Raw genomic sequence first — 19,518 nt, 5'->3', positions numbered from 1 at the left:
ACACGCACACACTTCTACATGTATGAAAGCACATATATACATACAGTACAACTCACAGCCACATCATGCAGTCACACACACGTAGACTTGGGAGTCTAGACTCAATGCTACTGGTTATTTTCACTTTCTCCACTCCATGCACCAACAGAAATGACGTGGATGTTCATTTTTCAGGAACTGAACAGGAAATCGTCATCAGCCTTTCACACAACTAGCTGCTTCTGACGTCTCTCACAGACGAGTGAAAGACGAAGCGGGTGTCTGTATAATTTCCTCTTATCAAGAAAATGGCTAAAAATGTGAACAGATTACAGCGCACGGCCACATGTGTTTGCTTTGAACATAGGGGTATTATTTTTTTGTCTTGGAATACCTTTAGAACAAAAAGTGAGTTTTTGTTACTGAGACTGTAAATCAGAGGAGTTGTTGACATCAGAGACAGATCAACTATATACAGCAGGAACAGTGTTATTTCCAAGCCATGATTAATTAGTGACGAAGATGCAAAATTTTGTCATGATCCTACAGACAGACATTAATAGACACCATAAGAAAAGGTGCACCAGTAAGACCTTTGGCCCTGACTTGAATTAAACTCTTGTACAGTACAGTAAAATACAAGCTGTGCCCCTTTCACTGCGCATGAAGAACAAAGGCTAGTGCACATTTAAAATTCACGTTGGTGCACAGTTTGGCACACAACTACTACATAGTCAAAAGTAAAAGTACTTCCACAGTGATTACTGTTGATATAATTAAATATTAGTTGGATCTCACATACAGGTGTTTAAGGGGTACATTGCTGTGCCACCAGACAACTCAAATGGTTCTATGACTGCAAAACTGGTTGCATAGGAGTTCAGACTACTGTGCATTGACAATATAGCACCATATCCTTTAAATTTAAACATTTGCTTGCTTTGTCAGGAAAATATAAAAGAGAATTCGATGTTTCCCAGTCATAATTACAACTTTATTGGTATTTATAAAGTTGAAAAGTGGTGATCACTGTAACTCCAATATGACATAAATGCAGCATAATGTTATGCAAAGGTCAACAGTCAAATACTTAAGGTTCAACCTGTAGATAGAGGAATGAGTTACCCCCAAATCTCAGGTTTTTTAGCTTTGCCAATCAATGATCAGATTAATGATGCTTGCTGACTGTGAAGCAGTGTGAAAAGGGCATTTCTTGCTCTTAAAAGACAAATATAAGAGGAATCGGCCTGAGACCTGTGTTGTTGTTGTGTAGCATCCGGATCCTGAAGATGCTACATACAGAAAAAAATGTCCAAGTGGTCAAAATACATCTACTTTCACTTCCAGTTCACTTCCATTTCAGAATCTGCATTCTCAATTATTATTATTTTTTTTTTAAAACAAAGGCGATATGATCATCAGCTCCTTAAAGGTTGAATTTCAAAGAAATGTCTTGTCTCGCCCAGACGGGAAAGTGAACTGAATCTGAAAACCCTGAAGGTCAAAGTGTGTAGGAGATGCTGAGGAGAAAGAGTGTTTGAAGGTTGGAGTTCCCTCAGTGTCCCGCTTTTACACAAAGATCAGACTGAAGAGGCTAGTGTCACAATCGGGACCAAAACAGCTACAGAAATGGGAAGCGAATGACATTTTCTCCATGTTACCTTCGAGCCAATTATCTATGACATTCCTCTTTTTAGATTAGTTCTTTGCTGTCATTGGACCATCAGCACACCAGGGCAATATTAACAATTCTAAGTATGTTATTAGAAGTGAGGGTCCATCTGTCTTTAAGAGCAATTCAGAGTCTGCATGACTGTGACAAACGTTTAATGCTCTATAGTCTCATTTGTTCTGAATAGCACCAGCTAGAATGAAGATGTTTTTAAATAATTTTCTTTACAGAAATACAAACCCATAATGTTCACGATAGCACTCTGTATTGCATTTTAAAGACAGACACATACTCCTCTCTCCATAAACAGCGTAAAAAGACATCTGCAGTTTAAAGGTATCATGTCTAAACACAGAGAACAGTGTTAGTTAACAGTGCGGAAGCCTTACTGATTCGATACTGTTGAAGTTAAAGTGTACCACAGTCCTCTCAAAGCAACACTTCATATGGTCACTCCAACTCTCTCACACAGACACACACTTGAGTCACTTGAGGGTGTCTGATATAGTCTATATACGAGTGACTTGTAGTTTCACGGTCAGGCAAGGTACATCAAATGTGTATTTCTGATTTATGGTGGGCTGAGATTCTCAGCTGAACCTGTATTTTCCTGAAAAAAAGGATGAATTGCATAATGGATTCAGTCACCTCTGAAGTTTGAAAATAGCATATAGAAAAATCTATACAAATATATTAAAGGAAAGCCATCAGGTCCTGGTCTGGTTGTATGTTTGGTCAGTTACAGTACAGTGATCCTGGTATTATTGTTACATGTGTTTGGTCCCTGGGAAACAAGCTACTGCAACAAATAGTGACAACACGTTAGATTATTAGTTAAAGAAAGAGAATTTAAACACACACTCGTAATTTCACAGTCTCTCTCTGTCTTTTGCACAAAAAGGTCTGCTGTTTCCTGAAAGCACTGAGTCTCTTTTTTAGCGATTAACTAACTTAAATTCGGGTTTCAGTATTGATCACCCTAAGAACCATTTCCTCAAATCCTGAAAAGTTTATTCCTTTAGACACATTAGATTTTCACCTGACAGCAGAGAGGAGGAACAAAAGAAAAGTTTGTGAGAAGGAAGCTCTTAGGAGACTTAGCACAGTTTGGTTTACTAAGTGACAGGATGTGACTGAAAAAATGAATGAGGATATCCTCCCTCAAGTGTTTATATCAACAGCTTCATCATAGATAACCAATTTAAGGTTGAAATTACTACCTGATACTACAGCAGGTCTTCCTGCGAACCAAACGTGATTTGTACTTTTGTACAACAGGTACAACCTCTGGAATAAACAAAAACTGATTGGTTCCCTTTCCCCTTAGCTGCTTTTCTACAGGAAAAGTGTGAAGCTTGTCAACAGGTTTCTGCTGTAAATGTTTTCTCACTCATATCAAAATAAAGTCTTTCTCTGCCTCCTCCCCAGAGTCTGATGACTTCTTGCCCGCTGCCTTGTCTTTGTCTGGGTTTGGAGATTGGTCCTTGGACTTGATGGAGCCATGATCCTCAGAGTTGCTGCGGAGAGGCCTGGGTCGCTGAGCAGAGTCTGCCCCAGATCCCACCCTCGCTGAAAAGAGAGAGAAGATGCACATGAGAGTAAGTGGCAACAATGCTAAGAGCAAAGGGATGAGTGGAGACAGAGAAGAAGTGGGGGAGAGGAAAGAAAATAAGGAGAAATTATTTTCAAATATGTTTTGATACATTTTTTAGTATGTAGTTGCTGTTTAGTATGCTGTTGAAATACATTAACTAAAAGAGGAAAATCGCAGCATTAACCAAAGAGCAGCTTCAGTAGGCTGAATAACTAGTCTGCAATCTAGAGATACTAGCAGTGTGCGTATATAAATGTAGCGGCTAAATAAACAGCTCAAAAAAGGTTCAGCAAATGTACTTAACAATAGATAGTTAAAAATTAAAGTATTGGAATTAAAGTATTAGTATTTATATATCGACCCTGATCCTATCTTTGTGATTTCATCAGTATATTCCAGGAGCCCTGCTTTCCCTTTACACTACAAATGACATCCAGTCGGGAAACATGGAGATAAGACATAAGATAATACTATAAGGACATCTTGGTCCTGTGTCCTGGCTTCTCTGTAATGATGGTAAATGATTCAAAGAAAGTGTTGTTGATTTGCACCTTGGCACACAGTGTGATATGTACTGTATACGTACTCTTCAGACAAGAGGAAGAAGTGCCCATAACATGAAGGCACTAATGTCTTTTATTTAAATTTAGTTTTAAAGCATTATCAAATTTGAAATCATGAAGGTTGTTTCCTTGGTGAAAGTTGTCCAAGTTTCCCTGTAATGGTGCAGAGGTTGTGAGATTATACTAAATGCACACAGGCAGACAGAAACTACCACCTCTAGGTCTCTCTGGAGTCATTAGATATGCACACTAAAAACAACACAAATTGTATTAAACTTCTATTAAGGGTCCACAAAACAAAGAACCAACAAACCAAATAGGCAGTGGCTTAAAAACAAATTCTTATTTGCCTGAGAGCAGGAATTATGCTCACAAATCAGGTGTGCTTACTTCTGTCAGGCACCCTGCAGGTAACACTGATAATGTGTAGTAAAAAAAGAGAAGTGCACCCACGAGACAAGGAAAAAAACCCAAATGTAAACATCACAGAGAGGGAAGCATAGACAGGCAAAAATTCACCAAGCTGCCTGCCTGTTACATAATAGATAATAGATGAAAGGCAGCGGGACTGAGTGAGAGCTGTGACCTGAATCTATCAGTCTGTCATCTTGTACATGTCGACAGACAACAGGCAGCCGCCACAGGAACAATGTAAACATATAAGAGACCACAGGGGAAACAAACACGCCGTCAGATCCTGACAGTGACATCAAACATCAGTCGTGTAGGGGAAATCTGCTCCGGTCAAAGGAGCGAAGGAGAGAAAAAGGGAACTGCTGATGTGTAAGATGTTTCACTGCAATTGAAAATCTTTATTTATCAGCATGCACACAGTGGTAATTAATGCACCGTGTAGAGACATTCCCAGATTTTGACAGACAGGTGTTGGGACCCACCATCCTGAGTGGTTTTGTTGGCAGAGCCTCCTGACTGCAGACTGTTCTGACCCTCCTTGTCTTTCTCTGACTGCATCCTCTTCAGTGTTGGAGGAAGAGCTGCGACCTTAGGAGACACACCGCCACTGCTTGTGGGATCGGAGCTCTCATCTGTCAGTAAAATCACCAGGAAACAAATATCATCCATTTAAAACAACGGTCTCATCTGTCATACAATTTTGCAACAGGGTGAAATACGCGTACAGAGTTAAGTTGTCTATATTTCTGTTTCTATTCATCAGTGCAAGGTGTAGAGAAAATACACCTCACAAGCACAATGCAAACATAGAACTTCTAACTGTTTAATCTAAAGTCAAAGAGCACTCAGCAAAATATCCACAAAAGATGTGGTTCAGGAAGAAAAAGACAAGCAAGATCCATCACTGTGACTGTACCTATGCTCCTGCTGCTGCTGCTGCTGGTCCTTGGCTTCTGTGGGATGCTTGGTCGAGCAGCCAGGGCAGGCTTCGCTCCCTGTGGCACCGGTGGTTTGGGACTTAATGGACCTCCAGGGGAACTTGAGGAGGACGTAGCCCTGACACGAGGAGCTGGGTCAGGCTTGGTCTCACCACGAGTAGGGGTCTTCTCTGGAGAACCAGTCGGAGGGTCTGTTTTACTAATGGAGCCGCTGGGGGACCTGCTTTCTGACATGCCGCTCTGGGGCTTGGCTGCTGACATGTGCAAAAAATACAATTAAATAATGCACACAATTGACAGTCAGCTTGACCGTTTTGAATATAAAGTTGCTCCTGTCACTCACTTTTTCCATATTCATCTCAACATTTAAAACAACTTACCTGTCGCATTGCTGTCAGGCCTGTCAGGACTGGAAGACTGGAGGAGACACAAGGACAAAATACTGGATCACCATATGCATGAGTGCAGAATCGTAAAAAAAATTCTTTATTTTTTATTTTAATGGTTTACTCAGTTTTATAAGGTGGAACCTAGTCTGTACAAACACTATACAAAATGGTAAGAACCACCTTTTTGAGTCTGATTTATTTTACACATTGTAGTTAATTTTACATTCGTTATATTTCTAATTTCAAGCTTTTATTTCACCAGTGATTGGGGAAGTGCAAAGGTAGGATGTGGAGTGTATATGCAACGCTGCCACTCAACACAGGGGGGCGCCTTTGTGTTAGAAAATGCCTTTAATACAGCTCAGACATCCAGGCTTTGTATAAATGACCTGCTTTCTGAATAGCTCTCTCCATTTTACCTGCTTACACAAAGACATGCGTGCACACACACACACACGCACGCACACACACCTGGAAGCCAGCCAGAACAAGCAGATGGCAGGAGAGGCTTTAGTGCCACTGATACAAGGTCGGAAAAAAACCCTAATGCTGCAAACACTATAAACCTCTTACTGAGTGCGCGTACACACACACACACACACACAGAGACAAACAGACAGACAGACAGACCGACACACACACACACACGCACGCACACACACACACACACAAACACACACAGTCTGCAGTGCAGGAACTAGATAGGGACCAATAATACATCTAGTGAACACACACTTACAGGTGTCAACACCAACTTATATGGCACAGATGCGCAAATGAGCACAAATAGTACACAACATACTGATACTGTTACTGCACTCCTGGGATATGTGTTATCTCCCTATTTCTGTTCCCTCTGAATCACACTGGGACTTATTTCAAATTAAAAAAAATACTTTTTACGTTTTGTGCTTTTGAGGAAATGAACAAGTTAATGTACAAAAGAGAGCAAAGGAGATGTAAGAACTGAGAGCACTTTTAGTTTAAGGCATTTAAGTGAAATTGGGGATTTCAGGCAGGTGAAATATTCCCACAACATTTATGTTCTGCTGTGAGTCATGATTTGCATATCAGCTGTCTTTCTTGTCTTCATTCTGTCCATTTACTGTTCATGCTTCCATCACCTTCCTCCCTGCCTCCCTCCCTCCTCCTTTCACCTTGTTGTCTGGCAGAAAATCATGGTTATTTGCGTTTTTATGTCAACACGTTGACAGGAGCTCTGACTTGCCTGAAGACATACAGGCAATTTGTGTGTGTTCTCCCAGTTGGAATCCAGTTAGTGAGTGTTGAGCAAAACAGCTGTGACAAGTGGAGACTGTACAGCACTCACAAAACAAACTAAAATGAGTCCCTACTTAAACAAGCATCTCTATCTCGCTGCCATACTGCTATTATAAGACCTTAAACCTTTTTTTGGTAGTTTATCTCTAACTGTCACCTGATTGTGACATCATTAGCCAAAAATAGATTTTCCTGTTGCTTTCATGGCTTAAATTTAGCTTAAATAATGCAGTTTCTCTCTTCTGTTTTACTTAAACACCCTTTTTTACACTCTCAACTCCACAAATAGAGGTCTAGACTTCAGTACAAAGGTGATCACTACAATTTGAATCTCTTGCCAAGAATGCAATTACTAAGCTTGAAATTTTATATTACATTAATTCTATATAAGCATATTTTGTCAGCTGCTTTTTAAAATGTTATTTTGTGTTTAGATTGGTAAGTCAGCTTAATCATCTTCTCCTTTCAGGTTTAAATCAGGCACAAGACCTTTCTTTGTGCTTACTTTCTGAAGTACACCACCTCACCTTGTGTGCTCTCCTTTCCTGCTTGGCCTTCATCTCTGCCAGGAGGCCACTGCCCATCATCTGCAAACCTGGGTACCGCCGGCCTCCCTGGGGACTGCCCCTGCCGTCTGAACTCTCCCAGGGCTCGTCTATGGAGTCTGGCGTCCTCAGCTCCTCTGAGCGGTCTGAGCTGCTGCTGTAGTCTGTGGGTTGTGAGCGGATGGAGGCGTCTCTGTAGTAAAGAAAGGGATTATTAGTGAATCAGGTACACTGAGACTGATTTATTTAGTTTGTAATGTACTGTGCTATGAGAGAAAAATGATCTATACCTGGACTGGGCTGGGCTCTTTACTGCCACCTTTGGAGAGGAGGGCTCCTCAGGGATGGTGGAAGCTGGTGTCGAGGCTGTACCAGAGGCTGGAGGCGGCGCCTGGTTTTTCTCTGACTTATCCGATTTATCTGATTTATCAGATTTATCAGATTTATCGGATTTTGAAGACCGTTTGATGAGATTCAGGAATCCTCCTTTACTCTTTTTCTTCTCTCCATCCTGAGATTCTGAACTCTTCAGGGAACGTCTGAGAGGAGACAAAAGGACAAAAGACATAACATGTCTAATGTATATGAAGCCTAAGAACTGAGTACAGTAAATTCTAAGTACACTTTTCTCTAAAGAAACACATACTGTAAATAAAGCATTATGCCTACTTGGAATCCATTTTGGTGACTTTTGTAGAGAAGAACTCGTCCACGCCCTCATCCACCCTTCCCATGAGGCCATTCTGCTCCCCATCTTGAGATGGAGCACTGTTAATTTGCTGAAAGAGGAAGTTGAAGAATCTCATACAATGTCTGGACTATCTTACAAACAATTGATCTAGGGTTTCCCAGCATGTGACTATTTGTTATCTAATCAACTCATGTTTGGTGTCAGTACTTTCTGTTTAATTTTATCTTGCAAGTGATTGAGAGCAAGTTTCTATTGGGGCTACCGGAGTCTTGAACTGAACTTGAAAGATGCCTGCAAAGCTTTACTCACAGGTACTTTGCTGGAATGTGTTTTCTTGTTCCGGCGGGGTCGTTGTTTGGTGAAGTGCTGCAGCTTTTTTTCCTCTTCAGACGGCAGCTCCACCATCGCTCCTGGCGAACGATGCTCCAGTTTTGACAGGACCTGAGACGGAGTAGGTGGTGTTCGAGATGAAGTTGAAGTGTCCTCCATATGGATAGGGACGTCCTCCAGGGCCTTGTCCAGGTCAAACTCCATCTCTATAGGTTGGAGGGTCATTAGGAGATTTTTAATTAGACAAACATTGATATTTTAAAGTGTACTTTCACCTGTCATCAGGTTTAAGCAGCATCAGTAGTGACCAAATACAGAATGATTACAACCAGCCACCATAAGCCATTACATTTTTAGAACTTATAACATAGCTTAATGTCTTATAAAATAAAGTGAATATAATAGATATAATATATTGCTTACCAAAGGCACGAGACACGGGCCGAAGCATTCTGCTGTGGATGCTCTTCCTCTTGGATTTAGGAGTCATCTGAAAGAGGAGCAACAGTTTGATCAGCTCAAATTTGTTTCACTGATTTTTATTTATCTCATTTAAGGCTGGTTGATCTTTCAGTTTGATATGCCAAGTTTGTTTTTCAAAAAGAAACATGAAAAACAATTAAAAAATGACATAGATAAATAAGAAAATGCAATAATGTCAAAAATCACACTGTTTATCAACACTGTGACTGCTGGATCCTGTTTTCCAATTTGGGATTTTGTCCACAGTTTACGTGTCACCAAACTAAACTTTATAGTCTGCCAGTTTGCACGATATTTAATCAAAACAGTCTAAATATAATGATTAATAAAGGCAGTTACAGACATGTTGACCTACAGATATACAAGAACTTCTTATGTTTAAAAGGGCACATTAGCGAGTTCAAAATGTAAAGTGAGAGAATTAGGGCAGCTGTTGGGCTTATGAATGAACATTAAATAATTCCACTCTCCTGACACACTGGTAGATTATAAACACCCTAAAACATGTTGCATATCTTGATCCACATTTACAAGGTGCAGAAAACAGTGGAAGGGACACTCAGTGGAAGGAAACAGTGCAATGTGGCTGGATGCATTAAGAAAAATCTAAACTTTCAATTCTTAGCATTCAACAGTGTAAAATATAGATGAGTGAGTGAAGAAGTGATAAATAAATGCCTCCTCCGATACTGGTACTTTGTAATAAATCACAAGGATCAAATATCCAAATACAGGAGACTCTTTGTGCTGTAGAAAAGCACAGGCAGGGACACTGAGCAGAAACAGAAAAAGGACAGCAAGATGAAAAGAAAGTGAACCGAGAGGAGAAGATAGAGGGACAGTCTAGAATTACTTACACTGGTGCAGCACAAAATCTCCATGGAGCAAAGGTAGAGAGAGAAGGAAGAAGAGAGGAAAAGAAGATTGAAGAGGAAGAAAGACAACACACAGTAAAGCCTAGTTGAAGACAAAAATGAGAGAGATAGTCGGGACGGCCTTGAACTGTAAAGGTACCCTTTTTTTATGTAAAGCAGGAGAAAAAGTAGAGGTCAACAGAACAGAGAGAGATATAAAATGAAAAGAGGAGGAAGACAACATTAACTGTTCATCACAAGTCACATACGTCATTATATCCACATCAAATCTACATAAAGATGATGTAAAAAGTGACCATTCCTTGTCACAAGACCACTGAAAGTTTCGCAAAGGTTAGATGAGAGCAACCGCTTCTTTATAAATATAGGCCTGATATAGTTCAAATCCACTGCTTACTGCTACTGTTACTGCTCTGTAAAGAAAATTTATGTTGATTCTTCCAACCTACTGGCCTCCATATTCACTTACACACACACACATATCCGCTACACACACAGACCTACCATGCATGTCTCTAGATCATCCAGCCTCTCAGCTTCCAGTATCTCATTTGATGCCCGTTTGGGAATCTTTTCTTCTGGGACGTCCAGATCCACTGACTCCTGCTGCACCAAGGGGCGACCTCGTCGGACCAGATGGTCTGCCTGGGAGGACGAGAGAGGAGAGGAAACAGGCAGCAGAGGTGAGGTCACGGGAAGAAGATACGGGCGCAAGGACGAGGAGAAGAAAGAGGGAGCAGAAAAGCATGTGGATAGCAAGTGCGAAGAAAGGTGAACAGAGAGATAAGGATTATACTATATATGGCTAAATACTGTTACATCAGTGGAAATTTGAAAAAGGCTAAACAAATGTGTGTAGCTGAAAATAAGTTACAGCAGCTCAGAGGGGTCAAATCAACAGCCACTGTGAATGAATCAATGAGACACCTGAGAGCTGTGTTAACTTGAATCTTACCAGAGTGAGCTGGGAAGTGGAAAGAGTCTCCAAAATCTCGTCAACAATGCGATCGGACAGGAAGGACGCGAGACTCAGCTTCACCTCACTGACGGAGAGACAGAAAGACAGTGATGGTTAGCAGGACTGTGAGAGGAGGTATAAGGCACAAAGGACCAAAACACAATCACAGGAAGATCTAATTTGGTTATAAAATCCATGGGTAGATGTACATACATAAAATATTATTCAACACACACCTGATCTTGTTGATAATGTCCACCCCAGACTGCTCCAGGAGGGTTTTGGTGACAAAGCTTTTGGGTACGACCATCTTGGCCGAGCTGGCCTTCATTAGCTCTGGACGCAGAGTACTCTTCTTCATCACATGGGGACACAGAGACTCTGCCGTATCCAACATTGATTCCAAAAGAGTCTGGAGGAAGTAAGGATGAGACAGACATTAACGTGTTTGTGATGAAGGGTTTGATTAAAGCAGCTCCTGGCTGAATGCTCATCTAGTTTTTAGAATCGCCAACAATTATCTTCAACTTTTAGAGGGACAAAGACAATTAAGTATATGTGACAGATATTTATTTCTGTTTATGTTCACATATTTGTCACACACTGATTCTATTAATATACTAAATACTGTTTATTTAATTTGGTTACATGTTCTATGTTAAGTGTTCATTGGTGTGATTACTCCACCTGCAGTTGCTGGTCCATGACAGTAGTCACCTCCCCAGCCATAGACTCCAGTTTCTCCTGGATGGGTCCCACAGATGAGCTGTTCACCTCCTCTCTGGCAGCTGATCCCAGGTGGTAGAGGTTAGGGAGCAGCTGTGGGGTGGGGGGGCAGAGACAGGAAGACTTAGGTTGGATATAGGAATCAAAGAAAGGATGAAGGAAACTACTGGAAAGACTGTAGATGAAAAAAAAAAAGGTCAACGTGTTCGTCCTCACCGTTTTAGAGTTCCTGGCATCTTTGATGAGGCTTTCTGCTGACCTGACGTCCTCCAAGATGGCGTCCGTCTCCGAGTTTCTCAGAGAGTTCAGGTGGTCCTGCACCTTCACACAAATCCTGTCGATCATCTGGAAGACAAAAACAATGTATATATCTATATATGTGCATTTTTTAAAAACTAAAATGAGCATAAATGGATGTACACTTACTCTAGATTTAAATGATATATTAGTTCTACTATATTAACAGATTAAGATACAAAAACATACAGATTATGGTGCATTTAGTGTCTGTATCAGTTTGTTTACATACCTGTTGTGTGGTTGTGGTTACGATGCCCTGCTGCAGCCGATATGCCTGTTCCTGTAAGTATTTTCTGGTTTCATGGTTCCTGTACAGATAATTCTCAATCTGGGGGAAAAAAACACTAGGTCACTGTCAAGATAATAAGTCAAACAGATGATGTTATTGTTGTTATAAAAGTTATTGTATATCATATATTTTCTGCAATCCTGTAACAGCATCAAGAGACAGCTGGAGGCCTGGAGAAGCAATGGGAATTCTTAATATACCTTTAACAAGGCATCCTCCGTTTTCTCCGGGCTGGCCTTCAGAGCCTGGGAGGCATCGATGATGGGGATGGGCATGAAACGAATAGTAAAGTTCCTAATGGGCAGACAGCAGACATTATTAGAGGATATTATTCCACAGTTATGGTAGTTTATATTATAGAGGAAACAAAAGAGACATATGTACAGAGGAGATGTACAGAAAAACACAGTATTTCAGTACACACAAAGGAAAGTGATGCATTTGAAAACATGTTACTCACACAGTAAAGATATAATGAAATGCAACCACATGATGTTTCTTAATACATTAATTTACGTAATATGCATATGTGTGTGTGCATTAGACGGGTCCCAGCCCCTCAGCTGCTCTCACATTGGTCTATTACAGAGCAATGAACTGGCGCCATTGGAGAGGTTACGGATCTTGAAATAGAGGTCACCACACAGTATTGATATACATATAATTATATAACGGAGGAGGAGAAGAAATGAAAGGAGAAAGAAGGAAGATGCAGCGGAAGGGAAAGCAAAAGGCACAGAGATGAAAATGAGGGTGTTTGAAGGCCAAGAAAAGGCAGAGTATGAGTCAGATGTTGACGATTTTCAATCTCAAAGGTAAACTGATTCATCTTTACTCAGACATGCCTGGCTTCTATGATAAACACACACACACACACAGTGAAGCACGACGGCAGGAGACATGGGGCCATTACTAATGAAGATTTGACTTCTGTATGAACCCGTCTGCTGTCCTTCTCTCTTCTCTTGAAGTTGCTGATCTGCTGTGAACATGGCCTCCATCACCACCCTTTAAATATGATCCCTTTCATTTTAAGACTGCTACAAAAATTCTGTTTCAACGCGAGTAGAAACAGAATAAGGAAAACAACAGCTGGAGACTGGTGTTGACAGAGGCATATGTTAATAAAACATGAAAATAAAACATGCTTGGAATTATAGGAACTGATTTTTTTTCAAATTTAGTTAGATGCACATGACATTTCAATCTTACACAGAATATTGAACATTCAAATCCACAGACAGGGGAGACAGTAGACAAAACTCTGATTTATTCAGTCTCGACTTTCTCTTCTGCTCTCTCTTCCTTTCCCTTCCTCAGCATCTTTTCTTTTGCCATTCTTTCTTTGTTGTTGTATTCCCTGTGTTCATCACTCTCTCCCCTTCCTGGTTTCCTTCCTCTCATCTTCTCTCACCGTAAGGTTTCCTCCAGCTCAACACAAACGCAAATGACATCTGGGCTATGCACACATTCATCCCTTCAGCAGTTTTTATGCAGTGCACCAGTGCATGTATGAAGTTAGAATAAAGGTATCATAGGCTTACACACACACACACGGTCTACACAGATACAGCCAGAGCTACTCACTTCTCCAGAGCGGCTGCTACATCCTGAAGACCTTGAGGGCTGGTGTTGTTCTTATCCCAGATCACAGTCCTGCACATAGAAAGTTAGAACTAATGAATTCAGAGAGACGATCTACAGTATGGACCTGTGTTGTGTCAGATATTTTTTACAAAAGAATGCAGTCACAGAAGTTAATTCAATTTCTTCCAGTGTTCCCATTTAAAGGGATTTTTCAAAATAATTGTCCTGTAAAAGAACACATTTGTGTGTATTTCAGAGCATGCAGGTTCAAATGGGAACGGGATTAAAATACATGCTGGCAAGATTTGTGACCACTATATTATAAGGCAACTCATATATATGTACCTGAACTAAACTGTACGGCCTATTTGTATTCTACTTCATTTTACTGGTTAATACTTAGACATTATATGAATAATTTAATAAATTGTTTAAAACACTTTACGTTTTAAGTAGGGATGAACGTTTATTAATGCAGTTACCGATAACTTTAATTCTTTCTGTGGGCCCATAAGTGGAGGCTGGTGTATAAACAGACCATGAAAGACAGTAGAGTAAAATGCAACTGTAATAAAATAAATTTTGTCTTCATGGGAGAACTTACAATGAACACTGTAAAATATGAATGTATTTGCAAACAATTTCCACTTTAGTGTTTTATATTATATTTTTATGATATTTATATTTAGATGTGTTTTATATGTTGTTGCAATGCATTTCTGAAGTACTTTGAGTTGCAGAGGAGCCAGCAGAAGGTCAAATTTATAATTGACAATCGTGTGACTTAGCCTTTGAGCCCTGAACTTAAACTCACCTGAGTTTGGAGTTGATCTGCAGTGCCTTGGCCAGCATCTTGGCTCCCATGTCCCCCATGGCATTCCCGCTAATGTCTAACCTGGTGAGTGAGGAGTTGCTGCCCAGGGCGTTCAGAACAATGGTCAGGTCACTCTTAAGTCTGGAGTCTGCTAGAGACAGAGAGGTGAGGGGCTGGGGAGGGAAGAATTGAGGGAGAAAGAAGGGTACATGTGGGGTGGAAGAAGGAGAAGAGGAAAACAATGTTGACAGAGGTTTATATTAGGAAAACAGGGGGCGAAATACAAACCTATTGTGACTAATTGTTATATCTGGTGTGGTTTTGGCGCTGAACAGGAAAGAGGGGCAGTTTTTGGTTTATCTGCCACCTGCAGGCTCTTCAATAGAGTCAAAATTGATGAACTGCCTTCTTCTTCTCTGTGTTTATTCAGCTTTGGCTTCACCAGCAAGCTTTTACAAAGAGCTTTCTTGGCTCTTGTTGTACATCATGTGCCAACCTTAACAAAAGCTATTGTAATTTATGTCATTGAGAGCTTTAATATTCTTTAGCGCAGTGCCAGCTTGTTTTCCTGTCCAAGTGTCCTTGAAATTATTCACTGCCCATGGATGCTTGGTTTCCCTGTTTCTTCTATTTGTGTGGCTCAATGCTGACTCTGTTTTTTCCTTCGCCCACCCTGTGATCTTTGGCAGTTCCTTAGAGCATGCAGTCAGGCAGGACTGTCATAGCTCACAGTAACTTTGACACCATCACAAAAGTGTCTGATGCCTTTCGAAATCAATGAAAACAATTAAACACATTCAGAAGCTGTGCAGATTCACTTACTGCCTACAATTGTAGCTAGACTATAGTTGCTACCAAGTAATTAATCCCAAGGTTTTTCTATAAATCTTGTTTTCCAAAATGGCCTGTCCTTTAATTTCACATTTTGCAAATATTGCACCACAGTAATCATAGAACTCTATGAACCTACAGAAGCTGGTGACTCAAAAGGGCAAAACCAATTTAAACATTTATCAAAGGATCAGGTGGATTTGCAAGAGACTTCTCTAAAATGTCAGTGTTAATGCCATTCAAAGCTCCACAGGGCCAAATAAAAATTCAGCGCCACATCAAGCGGATTTCTTTGTGATGAGAGTGATACGAGGGTTTACAAATGTCCAACAGTGTCCGTCTGTTCATCAGAGTGAGCTGCTTTATGTTGGATGCCATTTACACAGCTGGAGGCTCCTTGGGGCCATCTTCACAAAACATGCTGAGGCTAGAAGTAACTCCTCATTGGTGGAGTTAAGAGAAACTCTGTCCTAATTTTAGAAACCCTAAATTTTTGGTTTAAGAGTGATTCACTAAGCATTTTAATACTAAAAGTAGCTCATAAGTCTGAAAAATGTTTTAGGTAGTCCAGCCATAACCACCTGAATCCACCAACAAATCGAAAAAATCCAAACCTGAGCTGATACAACTCTGTACTACTTGGACGCTGGAAAAATGCAGTATGCAGCACTGATGAACTTGAAATATCTCAGCTACTGTATATGTGAGAATTATTCCTCAAGGCAAAAATGCACTCCTTAGTAAATTCAGTCATCAATTCTAATGATTGATTCTAAGTATTGATGCAGTAACACAGATTTTAAAATGGACTAACTGCATTTTAATGTTGTAGATGGATGTGGTTTACTCCCTTTACACACTGGTTTAATTTGTTGTGTGTAAAATCTTCATGTGCAAAGTAAGGTTGTGACAGTAAATGTACTAAATTTACTTTCCATTCCTGCTGCATTCAACCCATGAACTGCAGCAAAAATAAAGAAGAGACGATGCATCACTGAATGGATTTGCTTTGATAACTGATTTTGTTGGTGGATTTGCAGCTAAATGAAAAAATAAGAAAACACATGACCGCACTTCATGTTTAGCATATGTGTCAACTGGAAGTCACAAGAAAATAATGGCTTCTTTGTGTAGCATTTCACGCAGGACAAAATCCATATATGAGTAGGAGACTCTCACCCCCCCACATGAATTAACACAGATGCAAAAAAATACATCTACACAAGAAATACTCCCAGAAAGGTCTGTTAGCTAAGTGTGTTTTCCTTTTGTAGCTCCACACCTGACTGTTCAAAGATCAAAGAAATCAAGAGATTAAACCCAGAGTTTACGACTTAATGTCCTTTGCCATAAAAAAGAAGTAACTTGTGTAATGAAAGATGTGCGAGTTGTGACATAACAAGTGTTTCCCTCTAATGAAGGGGAGTGATACAGTGGGTTTTTTCCACAGGCAGATTATTTTGCACTGCAATGTATGTGTGTGTGTGTGGAGGACTAACATGAACATAAAATGGTTATAAAAGCAGAAGATTACTGTTTTTATGTCTTGTCTGAGGATGTAGAGAGAATTATTTACTGCCTCCATGTGCTCCTGTGGGGCAAACATAAAACATGCAAATCTAAATAGGCATAAGTTTATGGACCAGTAGCCAAGATGGCTAATTCTTTCTCCAGTGATGTGAAATGGAATCAACATCCCTATAACTGCACTATTTCTAACAGCTTTGCGAGATTAAAGATGAAAACCTGGACTAAATATGTCCTACTAGCACAGACAACCAGTGCAAATACCATCTGGTGGTAGCAGTAAACGTAGAAGAAAGGAAGTCTACAACATCTCAAGTAATTACAGCGCAAGTCCAATCCCTCCACATGGCTGAAGCAAAGGACTTTGAACAGCTACAGCAGTTCAGATTCTCAGCCCTCATTAATCATTAAAAATTAGAGAATCACTGCAATGGGTATGCATACTCGTCTTGTTTAATAAAACCAAGGAAATGATAAATTGTAACCCAAGACATGCAAATGAAAGAGATCTTATTCCAGAGACAAATTAACCTATTTAATGTATGCCCATAAAATTATGCATTGTGTTTAATATTCTGATGAATCTCATTCATTCTGAAGTGTGTTTTCAACAATATAATACTCTAATAACACTAAAGAACTGCTATTATTACGGTAAGCAGGAATAATTGAGGTTGCACAGTCAAGCTAACTGACTCTCTGTGCTGCTTTTTATGATAAACTGCTGGCTAGAACTTCATTTTTATTGCACAAATGGGAGAGTGATATCAATATTCTCGACTGATTCTCCTCAAAATTTTCCAAAATGTTTGAAGTACGCATTTAATGAGGCAGGCGTACACCACCTCATGAATGAAACACAGACAGTTTGTGTATCTATTTATATTTTGGCAGCCATAAGGTACCCCAGGTCTTACTGTCTGGATGCAGGCCAAGACTCAGAAACACAACAAGGTAAATGTGCTGCCTGGAGCTGTGTCACGCGCGCTGTGTGCGCTTGTGATTGTGTGTTTTCCTGGCTACACACAGGCAAAAGAGGAAAAGGTGCATCGCTGAATAAAATTTAAAACTTGTTATCTCTACAGTGCAGACCTTCACTTACTGCATCACCTTTTGCACGTCACTGATTACATACTGGTCTCTGACACACAGTGAGACAGGAAAACATGCACATACTGTGAATACACACGCACGCACGCACTTCACATCCCAGGTCCAAACAAATCCATGCACCAGTTTCTTTAATCAACAAATCCTTCTCCGAGATCAGCTGTCCCATGTGTGCTACGAAAATCTTCCAAAAATCCCTTCCTGCCTTTATTTATTTATTTTTTTATTTCTTACTATACTGCCCTACTGAACATCCTTTGACCACCTGTAACCTCTTCCTATCATGTTTTACGACCCATCCATCAAGTTTTTATCCCACCTGCACAGGCAGATAACAGCTCATACATATACGCCATCTTCTCATGCACATAATGACACACACATACTACAAGCACCAAGAGACCAATCCAGCAGAGAGCAGCTCAATAGGACCATCAATCTAGCACACCCGCCACTGTGGGAAACAAAAAAGGGCAGGCACTGGGGCAAAATTTGTTACAGCTCCTGTGATGGAGAGAGATAAGATGAGAGAGATGGATTGAGGGACAAGGCAGAGGTGAGACAGCTTAAAGCTGGAGAACCTTCCTTTGTTTCCCTGCAGGTTTTGCAGCAATTGAAGAAAATGATTACCAAGCATCTTGTGAAATTGAAACAATGTCCCCCGTAGACACTGATGGACACCGGGAGGGGAAATCCAATGGCTGGAGGAAGTGTAGAAGCTACTGCAAGCTATCAACTCTGGGCAATTCTCTAAATTCTCAATAGAGATGGTGATCATCAGCTGACAGCAATACGTAAGGTAATAAACAGCTATGGTACTTTATCCACCTTATTTATATGAGTGAAATAGCATGAATACTTGAGTACAGCTCTCATAAACCACATGGTTTCAGTTGAACCTGATACTTTATTGATCACTGTAGGGAAATATATTCACACCACCCTCCAAAGGAGAGTTCAGAGGTCAGCTGTAGAGCAGCTGGTGCAGATTCAGTGATTTGCTTGATTTGCTGGATGCTGGCTGATTTGAGTCATCCGTCTGAAGGATGTTCTCTGTCACCACTTGGCTACTGTCACTCACAAAAGCCAGACAGAGAAGGAAATTAAAAACTCACAGACTCCTCTTCCTGAATCATATGGACCAGGCTGTCCAACACCGGAGCAAGGTTCCTATGTAAAGCAGGAGAAAGAAAGGAAGAAATAAGCATCACTGACATAATAATTACGCTGAGAGATCCATCTTTTGAAAACTGCACTGTACAGGTTAAGTTATCCCGACCCCCTCACTATACTAAGAATGTAATAGTGTGTAAGATCAGACCCTGACGTATTTGATGGTACAGTAACTTATGTTCTGAAAACTGAATAGCAGTCTTTGGTCATCCTCAGCAGATCAAGCTAAGTCACATTAAGCTACAACCAAACCCAACCCAGGCCGAAACACTAAGCTGCCCCTCACAGCCCCCTACTGAACACACCAGCTGTGCACCCTCTCCTCCCCTACTGTGTTCTTACTTGGACTTGATGTTGTTGAAGTTCTTCCCCAGAGACAGGTGTCTGATGGATCGGTTCTTGGCCAACCATACCAGTAGAGTGGAGAGGTCCGAGTCCAGGCCTGGAGG

At 40.5% G+C, this 19,518-nt stretch overlaps 1 protein-coding gene across 2 annotated transcripts in view; it reads right to left on the bottom strand.

Moving 5' to 3' along the window:
* Window positions 1-418: 418 nt before the first annotated feature.
* Window positions 419-19,518, bottom strand: part of LOC139204954 (F-actin-uncapping protein LRRC16A-like) — a 66,583-nt gene continuing 47,483 nt past the window's right edge. The window contains exons 19-38 of one of the 2 annotated variants that reach the window (XM_070834994.1): window positions 19,412-19,511; window positions 19,012-19,066; window positions 14,429-14,601; window positions 13,615-13,683; window positions 12,228-12,321; window positions 11,968-12,066; window positions 11,655-11,783; window positions 11,400-11,531; window positions 10,949-11,124; window positions 10,710-10,797; window positions 10,259-10,399; window positions 8,820-8,886; window positions 8,376-8,602; window positions 8,045-8,154; window positions 7,666-7,914; window positions 7,358-7,568; window positions 5,541-5,577; window positions 5,139-5,414; window positions 4,705-4,854; window positions 419-3,220 (exon numbers count right to left, since the gene is read on the bottom strand). In XM_070834994.1, the coding sequence (XP_070691095.1) occupies window positions 3,042-3,220; window positions 4,705-4,854; window positions 5,139-5,414; window positions 5,541-5,577; window positions 7,358-7,568; window positions 7,666-7,914; window positions 8,045-8,154; window positions 8,376-8,602; window positions 8,820-8,886; window positions 10,259-10,399; window positions 10,710-10,797; window positions 10,949-11,124; window positions 11,400-11,531; window positions 11,655-11,783; window positions 11,968-12,066; window positions 12,228-12,321; window positions 13,615-13,683; window positions 14,429-14,601; window positions 19,012-19,066; window positions 19,412-19,511 (2,762 nt within the window). In that variant the 3' untranslated portion in view covers window positions 419-3,041. The remainder of the gene's footprint in view (window positions 3,221-4,704; window positions 4,855-5,138; window positions 5,415-5,540; window positions 5,578-7,357; window positions 7,569-7,665; window positions 7,915-8,044; window positions 8,155-8,375; window positions 8,603-8,819; window positions 8,887-10,258; window positions 10,400-10,709; window positions 10,798-10,948; window positions 11,125-11,399; window positions 11,532-11,654; window positions 11,784-11,967; window positions 12,067-12,227; window positions 12,322-13,614; window positions 13,684-14,428; window positions 14,602-19,011; window positions 19,067-19,411; window positions 19,512-19,518) is intronic. The other variant, XM_070834995.1, reaches the window with a different exon arrangement.

This window comes from Pempheris klunzingeri, chromosome 8, assembly GCF_042242105.1.
Source record: "Pempheris klunzingeri isolate RE-2024b chromosome 8, fPemKlu1.hap1, whole genome shotgun sequence".
Classification (NCBI taxonomy): Eukaryota; Metazoa; Chordata; class Actinopteri; order Acropomatiformes; family Pempheridae; genus Pempheris; species Pempheris klunzingeri.
This window is presented reverse-complemented; position numbering and strand designations above follow the sequence as displayed.